This window comes from Carettochelys insculpta, chromosome 30 (assembly GCF_033958435.1).
Source record: "Carettochelys insculpta isolate YL-2023 chromosome 30, ASM3395843v1, whole genome shotgun sequence".
Lineage (NCBI taxonomy): Eukaryota > Metazoa > Chordata > Testudines > Carettochelyidae > Carettochelys > Carettochelys insculpta.
Genome location: NC_134166.1, coordinates 6,307,763 through 6,325,377, shown reverse-complemented (window position 1 = coordinate 6,325,377; position 17,615 = coordinate 6,307,763). Strand labels below are relative to the sequence as shown.

Here is a 17,615-nt window from a genome sequence, read left to right as displayed (position 1 = left end):
CCCCCCCCCCAAAAAAAAAAAAAAAAATCTTCAACAAAAAAAACCTGTCTTCTGTGTCCCAGAGTTTGGGAACATCTGGTGTAGGTAGTCTTCCCTGAGAGGCACCAGCTAGGTCAATAGGAGAACTCCCATGTACACCTCCTGCTGTCTACTCTGGGTGATTAGATTGGTTTAATTGCATTGGGTTTTGCATTCGAATGAAAAGGATTTTTCACAACCCTGAATGTTGTATGGACCTAGTTTCCTAGCATAGACCAGGCCTAAGAACTGAGCCTCTTAATGCTCCTCCTGAGCATCCTGAAGCACTTCATGAATGCTAGTGAACTGAGCTGTACTGCATACCTTGGAGGTAAGGAGGTATCTTATACCAGGAGGTGTAGTTTCTCAAGGTCACATAGAAAACCTGGAAAAAAGATCTGGGAATAGGCTCCAGATTTTTGTCTCCGAAATTCGTGCCTCAATCACATGACCACCATTTTTCCCTGGAGCTCAATTGAGCAGTGCTGAGTAGCTTTAAGAAAAAGCCTCACCACATATTGGCTAGGGAACGTCTGCTTTCTTCTGTTTATAAGTTAGGGTAATACATCTGTGAATTGCCATCTGTAGGCGGACTTTTAGAAACTGCTGTATGATCAGTTTAGAAATAAGCACGTCATGTCATTGAATCAATTTAACCTGCTGAGGAAGTCAGTGAGTGCATGGGAAACGGATGCCTTACACTCAGAACAGAAACCTCCCATTTGTTAGCAGGGTAATGAGAGACATCACTACAAGATTTTCACTGGTGGTAATAAAGGTGTGTCTCTGTCAGGATGTTACCTTTTTATTGGGTTTTATATATGTATACAAATGCACGCAGACTTCTCAAGTCTATCCCCCTTCAGTATCACCTGTCATGTACTTGGTTTTCACAGGTTCTGCAAATTTTGTGGCTAGTATTTTGTGGGTTAGTTTGACTGTTACGGACGTTGGTTTACAGTTAAATCAGATTCATTGCTAATTCAGTGCTGTGTCTAAAGGTTCCCTAACGGCTGTCTGGGGACAATCACTCAAGGAATTTGTAATTATAATGTAGAGCTCTCCACTTGTAGCTGGTCAGGTGCCCATGTTGCAAACCTCTCTCTCCCCCTTGCCCCACCCCCCACTCCTCCCAGACTGCCATTTGTTCTAATTGGACTCTTTGTTGGCATTCTGGTAGGAGAGGCTAATTACTGAACGAACCATGATATGGAATTAACCCCATAGAATACTAGGACTGGAAGGGACCTCGAGAGGCCATTGAGTCCAGCCCCCTGCCCTCCTGGCAGGACCAAGTACTGTCTAAACCATCCCTGATAGACATCTATCTAACCTGTTCTTAAATATTTCCAGCGGTGGAGATTCCATAACCTCCCTTGGCAATTTATTCCGCTGTTTGACCACCTGGACAGTTAGGAACTTTTTCCTAATGTCCAACCTAAACCTCCCTAGCTGCAGTTTAAGTCCATTGCCTCTTGCTCTGTCCTCAGAGGCCAAGTTCTCTCCCTCCTGCTTATGACACCCTTTTAGATACTTGAAAACTGCTATCATGTCCTCCCTCAATCTTCTCTTTTCCAAACTAAACAAGCCCTATTCTTTCAGCCTTTCTTTCATAGGTCACGTTCTCTAGACCATTAATCATTCGTGTTGCTCTTTCTGGACCCTCTCTAATTTCTCCACATCTTTCTTGAACTGTGGTGCCTGGAACTGGACGCAATACTCCAGCTGAGGCCTAACCAGTGCAGAGTAGAGCGGAAGAATGACTTTTCGTGTCTTGTTCACAACACACCTGTTAATGCATCCCAGAATCATGTTTGCTTTTTTTGCAACAGCATCACACTGTTGATTCATATTTAGCTTATGGTCCACTATAACCCCTAGATCCCTTTCTGCTGTAGTCATTCCTAGACAGTCTCTTCCCATTCTGTAGACACTGATTGTTCCTTCCCAAGTGGAGCATTTTGTATTTGTCCTTATTAAACTTCATTCTGTTTACCTCAGTCCATTTCTCCAATTTATCCAGATGATTTTGAATTATGACCCTGTCTTCCAAAGCAGTTGCAACCCCTTCCAGCTTGGTATCATCTGCAAACTCAAGCATACTTTCTATGCCAATATCTAAATTGTTGATGAAGATATTGAACAGAACTGGTCCTAACGCAGACCCTTGTGGAACCCCACTTGTTATACTTTTCCAGCAGGATTGAGAACCATTAACAACTACTCTGAGTATGGTTATCCAGCCAGTTATGTACCCACCTTATGGTAGCCTCATCTAAGTTGTATTTGCCTAGTTTATTGATAAGAATATCATGTGAGACTGTATCAAATGCTTTACTAAAGTCTAGGCATACCACATCCACTGCTTCTCCCCTATCCACAAGGCTCATTATCCTGTCAAAGAAAGCGATCAGATTGGTTTGACATGATTTGTTCTTTACAAATCCATGCTGGCTGTTCACTATCACCTTACCACCTTTCAAGTGCTTATAGATTTCTTTAATTACCTGCTCCATTATCTTTCCTGGCACAGAAGTTAAGCTGACTGAACTGTAGTTTCCTGGGTTATTCTTACTCCCCTTTTTATAGATGGGCACTATATTGCCCTTTTCCAGTGTTCTGGAATCCTCCTGTCTCCCATGATTTTCCAAAAATGATAGCTAAAGGCTCAGATACCTCCTCTATCAGCTACTTGAGTATTCTGGGATGCATTTCATCAGGCCCTGGTGACTTGCAGACATCTAATTGTTCGAAGTGATTTTTAACTTGTTCTTTTTTTTTTCAATTTCTAACCCTACCCCTCTCCCACTAGCATTCCTTCATCAGACTTCTCAGTGAAGACTGAAACAAAAGTCATTAAGCCCATGGCGAAAGTTCTTCCGAGGTCAAGGCACATTATCCAAGTTGAGGATGTAGTTTTACTACATTGTTGCCGCTGCTGTATGTTTTCTGTAGATGTAAGGCTTGTGTATCTGGGCCTGTCACTCAGGCACCTTTCTATGAGACTTAAATTCACATAACTGTCTCAGGATTGAAAAAGCCCTGTGTTTAAGGAGGGAGCTAACTGTAAAGGCGTCAGTACCTTCGATAGGCTCTCATCCCAGCTGTCAAATTTCAAAGATTAAAATGTTCAGACTGTCAGGTCTGTTTTGTGTGGGCTTTCCTAGCTTTGATTAGGAAAATTGGTGAGTTAACCAATATTTAATGTGTAATCAAGAGCTATGAAAAAGCAGCTGTGATTAATATTTAAAAGAACTCACTTCAGTATAGACACCAGTTCTCTTAATTACACTTTCCAATCTGTCCTGTTTGTTCATTTCTTTGGTTTCTTAACCTACTTTGAATTTTGATTCCACACCCAATGTTCAGTGATTCAGTAGGAGGAAGAAATGTGCTCAACTGTAAATGAGCAATGTGGTGGTGGGCGGTGATGTTAAATCGGTCAAATCAGTCTGAGAAGCAAGTGAACTGGGAAGTTGTGGTGGTAGTTGGACACTCATATTACAAAGGAAGGATGGGCTGGTTAAGGAAGTGGACTGGAGGGCTGGATTAAGTCCCTGGCTCTGCCACAGCTTTGCTGGGACCATTAACAGCTCCTTTGATTTCTCTGTTACTCAGCTCCTCATTTGTAAGTTGGGAGTTGCAATGTCTCATCACCCTTCTTCTGTATCTGGTCTATTTTGATTTGGGATATTTCCACAAAGAATTTATCTAATTCTTTTTTGAACCAAGTTATATTTTTGGTCGTCACAACATCCCCTGACAGTGAGTGCCGCAGCTTGGCTGGTTTTTGTGTCAGAGTCCTTCCTTAGGTTTGTTTTTTAAACCTGCTGCACTTGAATTTCTTTGGGCAGTCCTTGTTTTTTATGCTATATGAAGGACAGATAACAACATTTCTTTATTTGCATTCATGATTTTTATAGACCTCTATCATATGCTTCCTTAGTCATCTCTTTCCTAAGCTAAAAACTCCGAGTCTCTCTCCTCTCTCCTCATATAGAATCTGTTTCATACCCATAATCATTTTTGTTGCTGTTGCTTTCTCCAGTTTGAATATCTCTTGAGAAGAGGGGACTAGAACTTCACACAGTATTCAAGGTGGGGGTGAACAATGGATTTTTATTGTGGCATTATTTTTTGTTGTATCGATGCCTTTCTAATATGAAGTTGGCATTTTTGATTATTGCTGCACATTGAATGAATGTTTCAGAAAACTCTCCACAGGGACTCCAAAATGTTGGTGTTGTAACAACTAATTTAGACCCCCCCCGTCATTTGCATGTGTAGTTGCATTTATTAATATTGAATTTCATCTGCCATTTTGTTGCCCAGTCATCCAGTTTTTAAGATCCCTTTGTAACTCCTCCGTCAGCTGTGAAATTTTCACTCCTAAGTGTCATCTGCAAACTTTATCGCCTCACTGTTTGCCCTCTTTTCCAGATCATTTATGAATATATTGAACACCACTGGACCAGTAGAGGTCTGTTGGTGTTTTCCCATCTCCACTGTGAAAACTGATAAATTTTATTCCTACCCTTTATCTATAGTCTTTTTGACCAGTTACAGATGCATAGTGACTGCTTATTTTGCTTAAGAGGCTTTGGTGAGGGAGTTTGTCAAAGCCTTTTTGAAAGTTCAGATACACAATTTCACTAGAGCCCTGCATGTCCATGGACCATTTTTGTTGCTAGTAGAGCAGATACTGGCAGGGGGAACCTAATTTCCAGGAGAGGAGGAGGGCTCAAAGCAAACTAGCAAGCAGTCCTACTTGGAGGGAGGGCCTGGGCTCTGTGGCACTGGAGCGCATGCTTTGGGGCAGTGTCTTGGGCAGCAGCTGTTCCCTGAGCATCAGGTTCGTCCCCTATTGTGGGGAATGGAATGGGCATGGCCACGAGGCAGTACCCCTCTGCCCTCCTGTGGTCTGACTCAAGCTGCTGCTGGCAGGTGAGCCTGCAGTAGCAGCGTACAATGCAAGTCTGTTCTCTGACCATTATACGCTTTGGAGACCCTCACCCTGCCCACCTGCTGTCCCTTCCCCCGGTCCCTGTTTTTGTGTTCCCCACCTCTTCCCTGCAAGACCCTGCCCCCTCCTCTTTCCCCTCCAGAAAGCTTACCGTGCAAATGCAAGTAAAATCTGGATTGTGGATTGGATGATTAGTTGATACTGGCGGACACAGATCAGATGCAAATCCACCTTTTTGTGTCCATACATGGTTCTAGATATCAACTCTCATCCTTCTCAGTGTGCCTGATTACATGCTCAAAAAATGCAAATAGATTGGTGAGGTGTGCGTTTTTTTTCCCTTCACAAAAGCGGTGTTGACTCTACCCCCAACAAATCGCCATAATCTATGTACCTGATAAATCGGTTCTTTACAATAGTTTCAAGCAGTTTGCTTGGTAGTCAGGTTTTTAATAAAACAATAAAAAATTTTTAGAAAGGTGTTTAAAAATCAGATCTTTTAAGACTTCTGGCGTTAGTATTTGACACAAACTTTGATCCCTTTGAAATGTACATCTGCTTGTCTCTAAAACCAGTAGCTCTGGCCATTCTGGTGAAAGTTTTTAGGTTCCTGTGGTTAATCTCCACGGACACTTAAGTCTGCCATAATGTTCAGCTTAATGTTACCCAAAAATCTATCGAAAGGGCATGGTAAGGCAGGATGATAGCACTGAGGCTAGAAAAGAAGAGCACGCCAGGAATTTCACTGCAAGTACAGAATGGACTTATTTACGGCTGCTTCTTGTTGTGCTTCAGTGCTTGTATTCATTTGACTTGCTAACTGAAGCCACTTCTTGTGTAATTGTATCTCTGAAGCTAAGATTTCAGAGAGAACGGGCCTGCTTTTGGGCTAGAGCTGCACTCCCAGCTTTTTAAGGTAGTAACAGAGAGGGAGCCATGCTAGTCTGTATACTATCAAAACAAAAAAGCAGTCAAGTAGCACTTTAAAGACTCCAATTGTGTGCAGGTATCTTGTCTTCAGGACTTCTAGCAGACATCTTGGCCTTTCTATCACATTGCAAAAAGCAAAACATTCAGGAATGGCTTTTGGAAATGGTTTAAGGGAATGGAGTTGAAGTGTCTGCTTTTGTCTAACGTGGCACAAGTGGAAATGGGTACAAATTGCTACTTGCACATCCCTTTGGGTGGACATGGCACATCCTGATTGCATGCTGCAAATAGAAAATGCCTCTCTATGGTGTGTCTTGTCCTTTGATTTTAAACTAGCGTTGCACTGCAAGAAGCTGTCTACATTATGGGCACTACAGGGGCACAACTGCAGTATGTGCTGTGTCACTAACACTATAGCGTGGATGCTTCCTACAGCAACAGAAGTTGTTCTGTCACAGTAGGTAATTCAGGTCCCTATGCAACAGTGGGTAGATGGATGGAAGTATTCTTCTGCCTAATTACCCATGACTGTGCTGAGGTTAGCTTAGTATAGCTGTGGCTCTCTGGGATGTGAGTTTTTTTCATACTTCTGGGAAGCCTAGCTATGATCTAAATTTTATGAGTAGCCCAGGCCGGAGACTGCACAACCTATTCAGACACTAGCCAGAGTTACAGTTCCAGGATAGTTAACTTCCTTGTGCATGTTAAAATTTAGCAGCTGAAATGAGGGCAGATTCCCAGGAAAACATGTGCTGTGGACAAAAGGCTTAAGAGTCACTACAGTGGTGTTAAATTTTGTTTAGCTTTTGTCAGAAGCTGTTTTGTTTCTCAATTTACTCTTCTGGAACCATTCCAGTTGGCCAAGAATTGTGACTTTTCAGTGCCAGAAGCTATATTGACTGAAAATAGCCAGCTTTTCTGAGTGGAACTATTGTCTTGAGAAGTTTCAGTACTAAACAGGTTTTTCATCGAGAGTTGATTCCTCTTCTAGTCCCAGGAAAAGAAATTACTGGCGTCAGATAGCACACTCCATTTTGTGCTTTTGTATTGGACCCTGTGTGGTGGTAAAATTTTCTTTAATTTCTTCTGCATCTGTTGATGGTCAGACTGCAAAATTTGGAAAAGAATAACAAAAATGATTAGGGGTAGGGAATGGCTGCCAGACAAGGAGAGATTAATAAAAGTGGGGCTTTTCAGCTTGGACAAGAAGCAAGCAAGGGGAATATAATAGAGGTGTATAAAATTATGACTGCTATGGAGAAAGTGAACAAGGAAAAGTTATTGTTCCCATAACACAAGAACTAAGGGGGTCACCAAATGAAATATGTAGCAGGTTTAGAACAAAATGAAGTATTTCTTCACACAACACGGTCACCCTGCATATTTCCCTGCCAGAGGATGTTGTGAATTTCAGGACTTTAACAAGTTTCAAAAAAAGAGCTAGATAAATTCATGGAGGTTAGGTCTATCAATGGCCATTAGCCAGGGTGAGGAGGAATGGTGTTCCTAGCCTCTGTTAGAAGCTGGGAACAGGTGACTTGTTTATTAGCTGTTCTGTTCGTTCCCTCTGAGGTACCTGGCACTGGTCGCTGTCAGAAGATAGGATCCTGGGCTGTATGGACCTTTGGTCTGACACAGCATGGTGGTTCTCATGTGCTTATGTAAGAAAAATCACAAGAAATGTGTTCCTAACTTTTAAATGCCATCTTTAGCTAATACCTAGCAGATTCTTCACTAACTCTGAAGAGAAGAAGGCTAATTTGTAAAGCTAGTTCTTCTAAAGATGGGGGTTCACATGCTAATTAAACTTATTTGTAGTATGAATATATGCACACCACTCCTACTGCCTGGTGATTGACATGCAGTTGGTCTATTGTAGAGAAGTTAGCAGTGGACGTTTGGAGCTGAGGTACATGCTATTTTAAAATGTGGTATAAAGTACAGAGTGAACCAAATCCATCTTACAAATTGCTTGGATACTTGTGAAGACTTCTCTAGACTTACTAGATACTACACGTTCAACCTCTCTCTCTTCCAGCACACTCAGGACCTGACTGGTGCTGGATGAGAGAATTTGCCAGTTCACAGGAGGTCAATATTGTCTAGCAGCATTACCAACATTTTCACTGCTTACTGGGTCTTTAAAACACTTTTAGGGGTAAGTTACAGCTAAATAACAGCCCAGAACACTGAGAGCCAGGACTGGTGGTTGTAAACAAACTTTATGGGACCGCAGCAAACTTGGCCATGCCCATGATAAGTGGTTGGCCAGCTAAAATCATGTTGGATTGCAGATGTTGCTGAACAAGACGGTTCCGGTTTATAGAGGTTCCGCCTGCATTGTAAATTAACTTGGTTTTGTTAGTATAGGCAAAGATTCAGTGTCCTCCAGCTACACTCCATGTGACCACAATTCTTATTATTTTTTCCAAAGTCAGTTTGCTTTTCAGATAATCCGAGCTGCCATATCTTGATTTGCAGTGATTCCAATGTTTTATATTAGCTGAAAGCTCAGCTTCACAGTTTTTAAACCGTCTAAAGCACTAATCTGACAGCTCACGTATTGGCTGCTACAATCAAATGGGGGACAGACTTTCAAAGCTGCTTAGGTGGTAGGATCAATGAATTTTCCTAGGCCGTATTCCTGAGCTGAGAAAAAGAACATTGCACGGTGTACCTCTGCATGTTTAAGATATGAATGATGAAGGCACCAGGAGAAACTAAAAATAACGTTTTGCAGATGAGCATCAGCAGAAAAATTGTTAAACAGAGAAAAGGGCAGGATGGGGAGCCAGGTGCTCAGATTCTTTTTCAGCTCTGTGCCTCACTTCACGTGATCTTGAGCAGGTCATTTACCCTCTTTGTCTGTGTCTTCAGCTGGGAAATGGGTCTGATTTTGTAAACTCTGTCATATGGAGCTTGTACAGTTTAATGCATGAACACTTTGGCGAGGGAGAGAGCTCAGTGGTTTGAGCACTGGCCTGCTAAACATGGGGTTGTGAGCTCAGACCTTGAGGGGGCTATTTAACAATCTGGGGAAAATACATGTAAAAAAACAAAAATCTGCCAGGGATGGTGATAGCTCCTGCATTGAGTGCAGGGGACTGGACTTGATGACCTCTGAAGGTCCCTTCCAGCTCTAGGAGATAGGTATATCTCTGTATATTTATAATTTATTTATATTTTATGACCTTTAACAGCAGATGAAAAACATTGTGGGTGTTAGTGTATTGCAGAATGTGGTTGCTTGGCATGTATGTTACTTTGAACTGTAGTTGGTTGTCCATTGATCTTATGGAAACGATGATAAATCCCACCATCCCTGCACTTTCGCCTATTATTCTGCCTGTCAGTGTAGCCTAACATAGTAATACTCACAACTTTCCCTCTCTTCAATATATTTACAAAGGGTAGGGCTTCGTTTCCAGAATGGCCAGAGAAATTTGTCCTTGCTATTCTTTTTTCTTTTTTTTTGTTCATCATTAAATCCGAGAAGAGGGAGATCTTGATACTGGAGACACAGATTTGCTATTTTTGTTTAAAGCACTGTAGGGGTCTTTAACTCCTACCAGGCCTTCATCAGACCCAGACAGAGAGAATCCTCATGTCTCAGTCAAAAAATGACACAGCCAGCTGTACAGAATATCTGTGTATTCAGGCATAGCTTAAGTTCCACGTCAGAGATATGACTGGTATTAACTCGGCCTTATTTGTTCAGCTACTACTGTAAAAGGGTTTCTCTGACTGTTCTCTTGTTACTTTGAGCTCTTGTTTTATTCCCCCCACCCCACCCCCTAGAGATTTGTTCTCTGTTGAAAAACAGGCAGAAATGTGGGGAAAGGGTCTTCTATGTTGGACAATGCAGTGAAATATGTTTGTCTCCTCTCCCTTCCCACCTAGAAAGTGAGTACATAACTGCTTATTCCTGTTTTTTCAGGACAGGTGAACCTACATCCATTCCACCTTTCGTCTTTGAACAGGCAAAGCCAATAGATTGCCCTTCCTGTGTCAAATCCGAGTTTACAGTGGGTCACTCTGCATTATCTCCACAGGGCGCCTGAACTGGTGGGCGAATGTTGATCCCAGCTGCCAAAGGCTACTTCCTTTGGCGACAACAGGCGATGGGAACTGCTTGCTTCATGCTGCCTCTCTGGGTAAGATCTCAAAACCATTCATGGTGAAGTGAATAACAGTTCTGACTGATCAGTTTTTGATACTTGATTATCAGTATATGCAAAGATGTTTCTGCAGACATTCTGCTCATTTGATTTCCTCCCCACCCCCCAATAGGCTAGTGTATTTAAAAAAGAAAATAAAGGGAATTCATCAAGGGAGGGAAACAAAATGTGTTATACTTCCAAGGGGGAGATGATCTGAATACAGGAGTAGGAGCCAGGAACTAAACTTTTCATCCTAGATTTGTAGCTTGGGATAGGTACATTCTCCTCTGCCTTTGTTTTCCACCTGCTTCACAGAAGGATGCCCAGGACTAAAGTTTGAAAGGCCTGGCGTAAGTGTGTGTGGTGATGTCTTCCTGAAAGCCTACCTAGTCCAGAATAACCCAGCCTGGGCAGTAAATTCTGGTTTTGTGCTCCTGCCTTGTGTGTCTGCCTTTTTCTGAACTGTACTCTAGAAGACAGTGTTAACTGGCCTTATCCAGTAAGATCTAAGCTTGTCTTTCATTTTTCATGGGTTTTTTATTTCTTATTTTAGTCAAAAGATTTGTTTTGTCAGACTACAGTAAATCTTCATTTTTATGGACTCCCCTCCCTGAAAAGAAAGGGGCAAAAAAAAAAAAAAAAAAGTTGGGGACTTACTGGGTCTGCTGTGGCTGAACCCTTTGTGGCAGCCTGGACTGCCGATAGAGCCGCCACATGCTTCTCCCACCAGGGGTGGGGCGCATGCGTGGGCAGATGGCGCTCGCATACATGCCCCATCCCTGGCAGGAGGAGCGCTCGGCAGCTCTTTGAGCTGCACTGTGGTGTACCCTGCCATGGTGGGAAAGCTCCAGTGACAGCATGCTCCGGCAGCTCCTCCAGCGGTGGCAGCTCCAATGGTGAGTCACCAGGCATTTTGGAGAGGGGTGGGGTGGGGGGCAGTAAACCCTCTATTTAACAGACTTTTGGCTTTAAAGGACACCCCTCCACATTAGTCGTTAAATCAGGGGTTTACTGTAGTAAGGTAGATGTGTTCTAAGCAGCTCTGATCTGGGGATGTCATAGATGAGTCTGAGTTGGTGTTTCCGTGAAAGACTGAGCTTAAGAGCAGAAAGGAATAAAAAGTTCTTCTCGAGCGAACACTCCTATTTGAGAAGGATTATTTTAAGCAAAGCATGTAGCGTTTCCCCACCTTGACCTAGTCCCATGGTTTTCCCCTGCCCCAGTGTGTCTATTTTTAGACATAGCTATCTGAAAGAATTGTATGAAGGGTAAACATTTTCTCCTACTGTGAAAGTGGAGGTAATAAATGAATATCTTTAACAGTGTTCAGAAAGTAGTAATTTTATGTTGAAATAATATAGCTTCAGCTTTAGTCAGTATCACACAAAAAGTCATGTAAAATATTTAACTTAATGGTTAGACTTGCATAGCAGGATAAAATAGTTATGGACATAATGTGTGTGACATGAAGTTGCCTTCTATCAAGATTTGCAAAAGCAAGCTACTGAAAGCCTCTTTGGACTATGTTAATCACTGTGAATTCCATAACTCCCTGAGAACAGATATCTGCCTAAGGTCAAATTATCTGCAATTTAATTGCAGTGGACAACTTTTAAAATTGTGGCTATTAAGATTTGAACAAGCTAATAAAAATAATGGCAAGACCATGGGTAAAGAACAGTAAAAGTCCAGTATGCCAAAGCACTCATGAGTGCTGAGCAGCTGTCTAAACAGGATCCTCTTGTACTCTAGGGTAGTTTATTCTCTGGTTTTTAACTCGTTCACTGAGAAAAGGATAGTCCAGTCCCACAGAGATTTTGCCTACGCCCTTAAAGGGCCAGGCTGGCCTCCTCTAACCCAGACGTCCTGTATGACCTGAGTAGGTCATGTAGTTTCTCAGTGCCTCAGTTCCCCATTTACAAGATGGGGCTAATATAAAGAATGCTGAGAGGATAAATACACTGAAGACTACGAGGTGCTCAGATTGAACCATGATCTGGGCCTGGTAAGCCACTGAACTGAAGGTTCTCAGACTTAATTGCACTGTGACCCTTCCTCCCCTGCCTTCTCACAACCACAATTACTGTCCGACCCCCAAGACAAGAAAATGAAGCCTGATATTGCTGGAGCTCTGCCACGCCATGCATGGGACCTCTAACCTGAGCCATACTGACCAGAGCTGAAGCCTTTGGGCATTGAAGCTGGACAGTGGTGTGTGGGCTTTGACCCTAGGACTCAACAAGTCTAAGCCAGCCCTGGCAACCCAGTAAAAATGCAGTCCCAATCCACAATTTGAGAACTGCTGACTTGAGAGATCAGAAGGTTAAAAAGGATACTTGCTTGTACCCTCCCCTCCAGCAAAGCTTACTGTGTTCAGAAAGGGAATTTACAGTAGAGTAGCAAAACCACCCATTCCTTCATGTAGGATGTTGCCTCCTGGACTAGGATTATTTTGGAAGCCCACGTTTTGGCCCCTGGTGACTTAAACTCTGAGTGTTGCTTAATATTTAGAGGTTTCTGCAGTTAATAGAATTGGTGTATTTCCTGAATAGGACTGATGCCATTCATAAGTACGGAAGCCAACCTCTGTAATATAAATAGATGTTATGCTGGCCCCTTGATTGGTTACAAGTAATTTGTGGACACAATACTATCACTGATAGGCAGTGTTCCCCGCAAACTGTGCTTGTGCAGCTGATCATCAGAATGCCCACAGCTAGTTTGTTTTGTTCTACTGGTAGTGCACATTTGCACAAGCCTTGGTATGCCTAACAAATTTCATTCTGCACACAAATAGAAAAGATTAAAGAGAACATTGCTGGTATGGGTTTGAATGTATTTTTGAAGCAAAAGTTGCAACTCTAAAATACTTCCCTCTAACTCCTGTATTTCTGTGCCGCAGAAAATTCCTGTACAGTTATTGTTTTGTGTATAAGCTAAGGGTTTGGGGTCAGAATTTCTTGGTTCCATTCCTAACTTTGTCACTGACTAACTCACAAGCTGATTGCTTTATCTACCTGCTTTGGTTTTACCAGCTGTAAAATGGGGGATACAGTAAAAACTTGGAGATGAAAATTGACTGGTCAACTACACACCACCTTTGGAAACAGAAGTATGCAGTCAGACAGCAGCAGAGACAGAATCAGTAAATACAGTACTGTCCTGTGTTAAATGTAAGCCCCGACCCAAATCAATACATTAACAAACAAAATTGTCAAGATAAGGAAACTTTGTGCCTGTTTCATTTAAATACATGTGGTTAAAAGCATCTTTTTTCCTTCAGCATGCTAAAGTTTCAAAGCTATGTTAAATCAGTGTTCAGTTAAAATCTTTCAAAAGAGCAACCATAACGTTTTGTTTAGAGTTACAAACACTCTCCACATCTGAAGTGTTTCTAATTCTTGAGATTCCACTGTAGTTCCTTCTTCCCAAGCTTGCTACAAGGATTTAACATGTGAAATAGTCAGAAGGCAGAGTCTGGAGCAAGGCTAGCTGCTGCTAATTCTCTTTTCTCTCCTCCCCTCCACCTCCCCCATGCAGGTATGTGGGGTTTCCATGATAGAGATCTCATGCTTCGCAAATCTCTGTATACCTTAATGGATAAAGGTGTGGAAAGGGAAGCTCTCAAGCGGAGGTGGCGATGGCAGCAAACACAGCAGAACAAAGAGGTAGGAGGAGGAATTAAAAGTGAGTTCTTAGTTACGACTCGAGGAGGTTTAGCCAGGCATAATTTTATGTTGCTCTGGGAAGTGCTTCCTCTTTGGTAAAAACTTGCATTTTGGGCAAATCCATTTCATACAGTGAATTGGCTCATGCCACTTAAGTACAATTGTGAAACTTTACAAATTCTTTTCATATGGTGAGAATGTTCTTTTGACTTACATCTACATTAGCTAGTATTGGTGTACGTTACTGTTCCTGATGTGTTAAGTTCCCAGGTGAGATCCAGTGTAAATTGGATAATACGTGACTAAAAGCTCATACTTCCCCATATTCTTATATTAGGATTGGTGGCAGCCATTCCTACTGTGCCTACGTTTGTTGTAGTGACAGGACAGGCTCCCTGTGTAAACAGTCCTTTCAGAGAAAAGAAATGCATCATACTCTCTAGGCTTTCTTGTGATAAGATCAGAGACACACTTCTCAGTCTGAGTGCTGTGTGGACTTCACCACCCTAAAAGGAAATTTGAACACGGACCACATTAAAAGACCATTATAATTGTGACAGTAGCCCAAGAAAGCATGGGATGTATGTTAGTCAAGATGGAAAGTTACCAGATGCCCTTGAATAGTTAGATAGAATCCCATTGTGTTTAGGTTCTAAAGAACACAGAAAGTTTTCCCTAGAGTTAGGTTTGTTTTTTTTTAAAGGTCAGAAGTAAATAACAAACTTTAAGATTACTGTATCCTGCTTTAAAAAGAGAGATCCACCCTTGTTAAAACCCAATATTTCAAAAAAACCAAAAACTTCATGAACGTTAAAACAATAGGTTTCAGTAACTCATCCAATATCTGTGGTATCGAAGTGCTGTCTCCAGCTGTAGACTGCCAATAGAGCATAGTTATCCTTTGTGCTTTTAAATGCCCTTTAGTGTTATGAAAGACAGGCTTGTGCTAGTCCCTTTGTGTGGCAGATCTGATTGTTCACTTGGTGACCGGACTCAGACATTCCAGAGTTCGGGTGACACTCGCATCAGTTCTTATGAGTAAAAGCACTAATACAATTGGGATATGCAACAAATACAAATGTTCTTTGGGTGTAGACTGAGACACAACACCACCATTGGCATCTGAGCGGAGTGACTTGACTTCAGGACAAGTGGTACATCCAGTTTGAAATACTAAAGGTGCAGTTGAGCTCTTGACTTGTAAATCAGGGTAGGGAATGGAAAAGGTTAGTGCTGTTGTTGCACACACTTCTCTCCCAAAAAATGAGCTCACTGCAGTGTTTCCTGTAAGTTCAGGCGAGATTCAAATGCCCACAGCTGGTTAGCAAAGCCACACAGCTGGGATTTTTTGTCTCAGTTGCTGGTGCACGTTGGCGCATGCCTCGGTGCACATAAGTTATTCTGCACCGGGATGGAAAAAATTGCTGGGTGGAAAAGATTAGAGGGCGCATTGGCTGACTGTGTTGAGATGTACATAGCAGATGCACTACGAACTGTGCAGATCTACACAGTACAATCCTCTTCCTCTCACTATGTGCTTAGATTAGCTGTGAAATACTTACTAATATTGACAGTGACAATTTCATCATTTTACTTGTGGCTGGACTCTTCACTGAGACAAGCAGGGGCAGCCATCACTGCCTTGTTACTCTTGGTTCATGTTTTGAATATTTTCATGAGACTAGTGACTTAATTTTCTGTAAAACTGAAGCTCGGGTTCTGGAGGGAAAGATAGCCGAGAGGTGAGTTGTACACCATGCTCCTGTGCAGACCACCCCAGGCCCCTCTGACTCCAGTCCCAAATTGGACTTCTGGTATCAGATTGTCATAATGTCTTGTGTGGCCTAACTTAAAATTAGGCTGATTGTGTGGTGATGAGAGGGTTTCTGGTACCTCTTATTGTCCCTCATTGTGGGCATGTTGGGTGTTGACATAGCAATATACCATCTTCAGCCAAAAGGGCAGGTTGAAGGTTCCTTATTTCCAAAATATAACTCGTACTGAATTACAGAATCCTGAAGACCACAGTTAATGAAAATGTAGTGGAGGTGGCACCTGTGTAGAACTGTCCTTCAATAATCTTCAGTTGTTGGTTCTTCAGGGCAAGGATTATGCTTGCATATGTGGATTTTTTTCCAGTGCTCAGTTCAGTGGGGAACCAGTCTCTCTTGGTTGACCTCTGGGTACTGCTGGAATGTAGCTATTTCAGATTAATGCAGTATATCATGTGAGACCAATATGTGATCATAACTGAAATGAGTAAATGAAACCACTGAAGTAATACGTGCATACTAAAATAAAGTGGGACTCAAAACGTAAAGTCGGTTTGTTTGTAACACCTCAAAGAATCAATAACATCTGAAAATCTGCCCCATTGGTGTGTTTAAAAAAACAACCCGTATGTGTGACCTTTCTGGATATGCAGCAGCTGGCTTTCTTGTGCGGTATAGAGGGCAGGGAATCAATTGCTTTCTAAAGCAAGCCCTGCATGCATGCCTACTAATCCAGTTAGTTTCCTGCTACCTTCTGTCCCCAATAGGTTATATGACTCTTCATGCTTAGAATCATGATGCGTTTAGTGTAATGTTCCAATTCTCTAGCTTTAAGTATTTTTTATTATTTCCAGTCTGTAAGAAATGTATTCCTCTTTCACGTGAAAGTTAGATTCCAAATATAACCGTGTTATCTGTTCTGGTACTTGGTATACCTCCAGATCATATCACTGTAGACTCTTTTCTATGAAATATATTGAACTTCAGAAAATTCTGCAGTGAAATTGATGCAGAAGCAAATGAAAGCAGCTTGCCTCAGCAAGTTGGTAAACCCTTATTCTGTGTGGGTTTTTTTGTTTAGTCTGGCCTTGTTTACACCGAAGAGGAGTGGCAAAAGGAATGGAATGAGCTCATCAAGCTTGCATCCAGTGAGCCCCGCATGCATTATGGTACAAATGGAGGCAACTGTGGAGGGTAGGTGGAAAACAGCTGTGCAAAGACTGCAGATGGCACATGGTTTTGGCAGCCCGGTCAGATGATTCAGTAGTCTCTTTTCTGAGATGTCCTGCATTCAGAACCAAAATAGTCTGGTGGTCTCATTGTAAGCATGGTTCATGACTTGCTGTAATTACTTGTGAGGAGCTGAGGATGGGAACCAGACAGTGCTGTAGGCTCTTTCCTACTTGTGAACTTTTGAGGCAAGAGATTTTGTTTTTTCCGTGGTGTTATGTACAGAGCTGAGCCTTTCCAGTGATGCTGCCAGAAGCACCTCTCTGTGCACTCTGGTTCCAGCCATCTCTGTCTCGCTACAACTTACAAGGGCTAGCTAAGGGCTTGTCTGTGCAAACATTAAATTCACATCAAGCTGGATTATGAATCTACAGTGCATTGGTGCAATTCACAAGGGTCTGCACAGACAGCCTGCGGCAGGCTCGTGCATGGTGGAGTCACACCGAAGCTTGCTGTGAACTAATTGTTTATGTAGACAAGCCCTAAATCTTAAATGTTTATCATCACTCATGAGAGAGGCCCAGATTAGTTAGTTGTTGCCCTCTAAGGTTTGTACAGTTCTTGTTTATTGTCTGACCTCTGAGCCAGATGGCAGAGACTGAAGTAAAAATAGCCACGTAACAAGTTAACAATGAAGTTGAAAGCAATTTAATCTTCTACATATCTGTGTTCCTAAGGATTGTTCTCTGCAAAGGCTACTGTGAAATCCTTATGTTCTGGTGTTTAAGTGCACTTTCTCCTCACAATACACACAGAGTATTGGACAAAATTTAAGGAGGCACGTGTCGCTAGTTTAGAGGGATCTTGTTGGCTCACAACTTGTGTCTCTCTAACCTCCCAGCTTTCTTCTGCATGTAGGGCTTCAGGAGCAGCT

The 17,615-nt window shown here is 42.2% G+C and overlaps 1 protein-coding gene across 2 annotated transcripts in view; it reads left to right on the top strand.

Moving 5' to 3' along the window:
* The window catches only part of OTUD7B (OTU deubiquitinase 7B), an 81,266-nt gene that overhangs the window by 51,286 nt on the left and 12,365 nt on the right, over positions 1 to 17,615 (top strand). For both annotated transcript variants that reach the window (XM_074981007.1, XM_074981008.1), the window contains exons 5-7: positions 9,964 to 10,065; positions 13,612 to 13,739; positions 16,593 to 16,705. In XM_074981007.1, the coding sequence (XP_074837108.1) occupies positions 9,964 to 10,065; positions 13,612 to 13,739; positions 16,593 to 16,705 (343 nt within the window). The remainder of the gene's footprint in view (positions 1 to 9,963; positions 10,066 to 13,611; positions 13,740 to 16,592; positions 16,706 to 17,615) is intronic.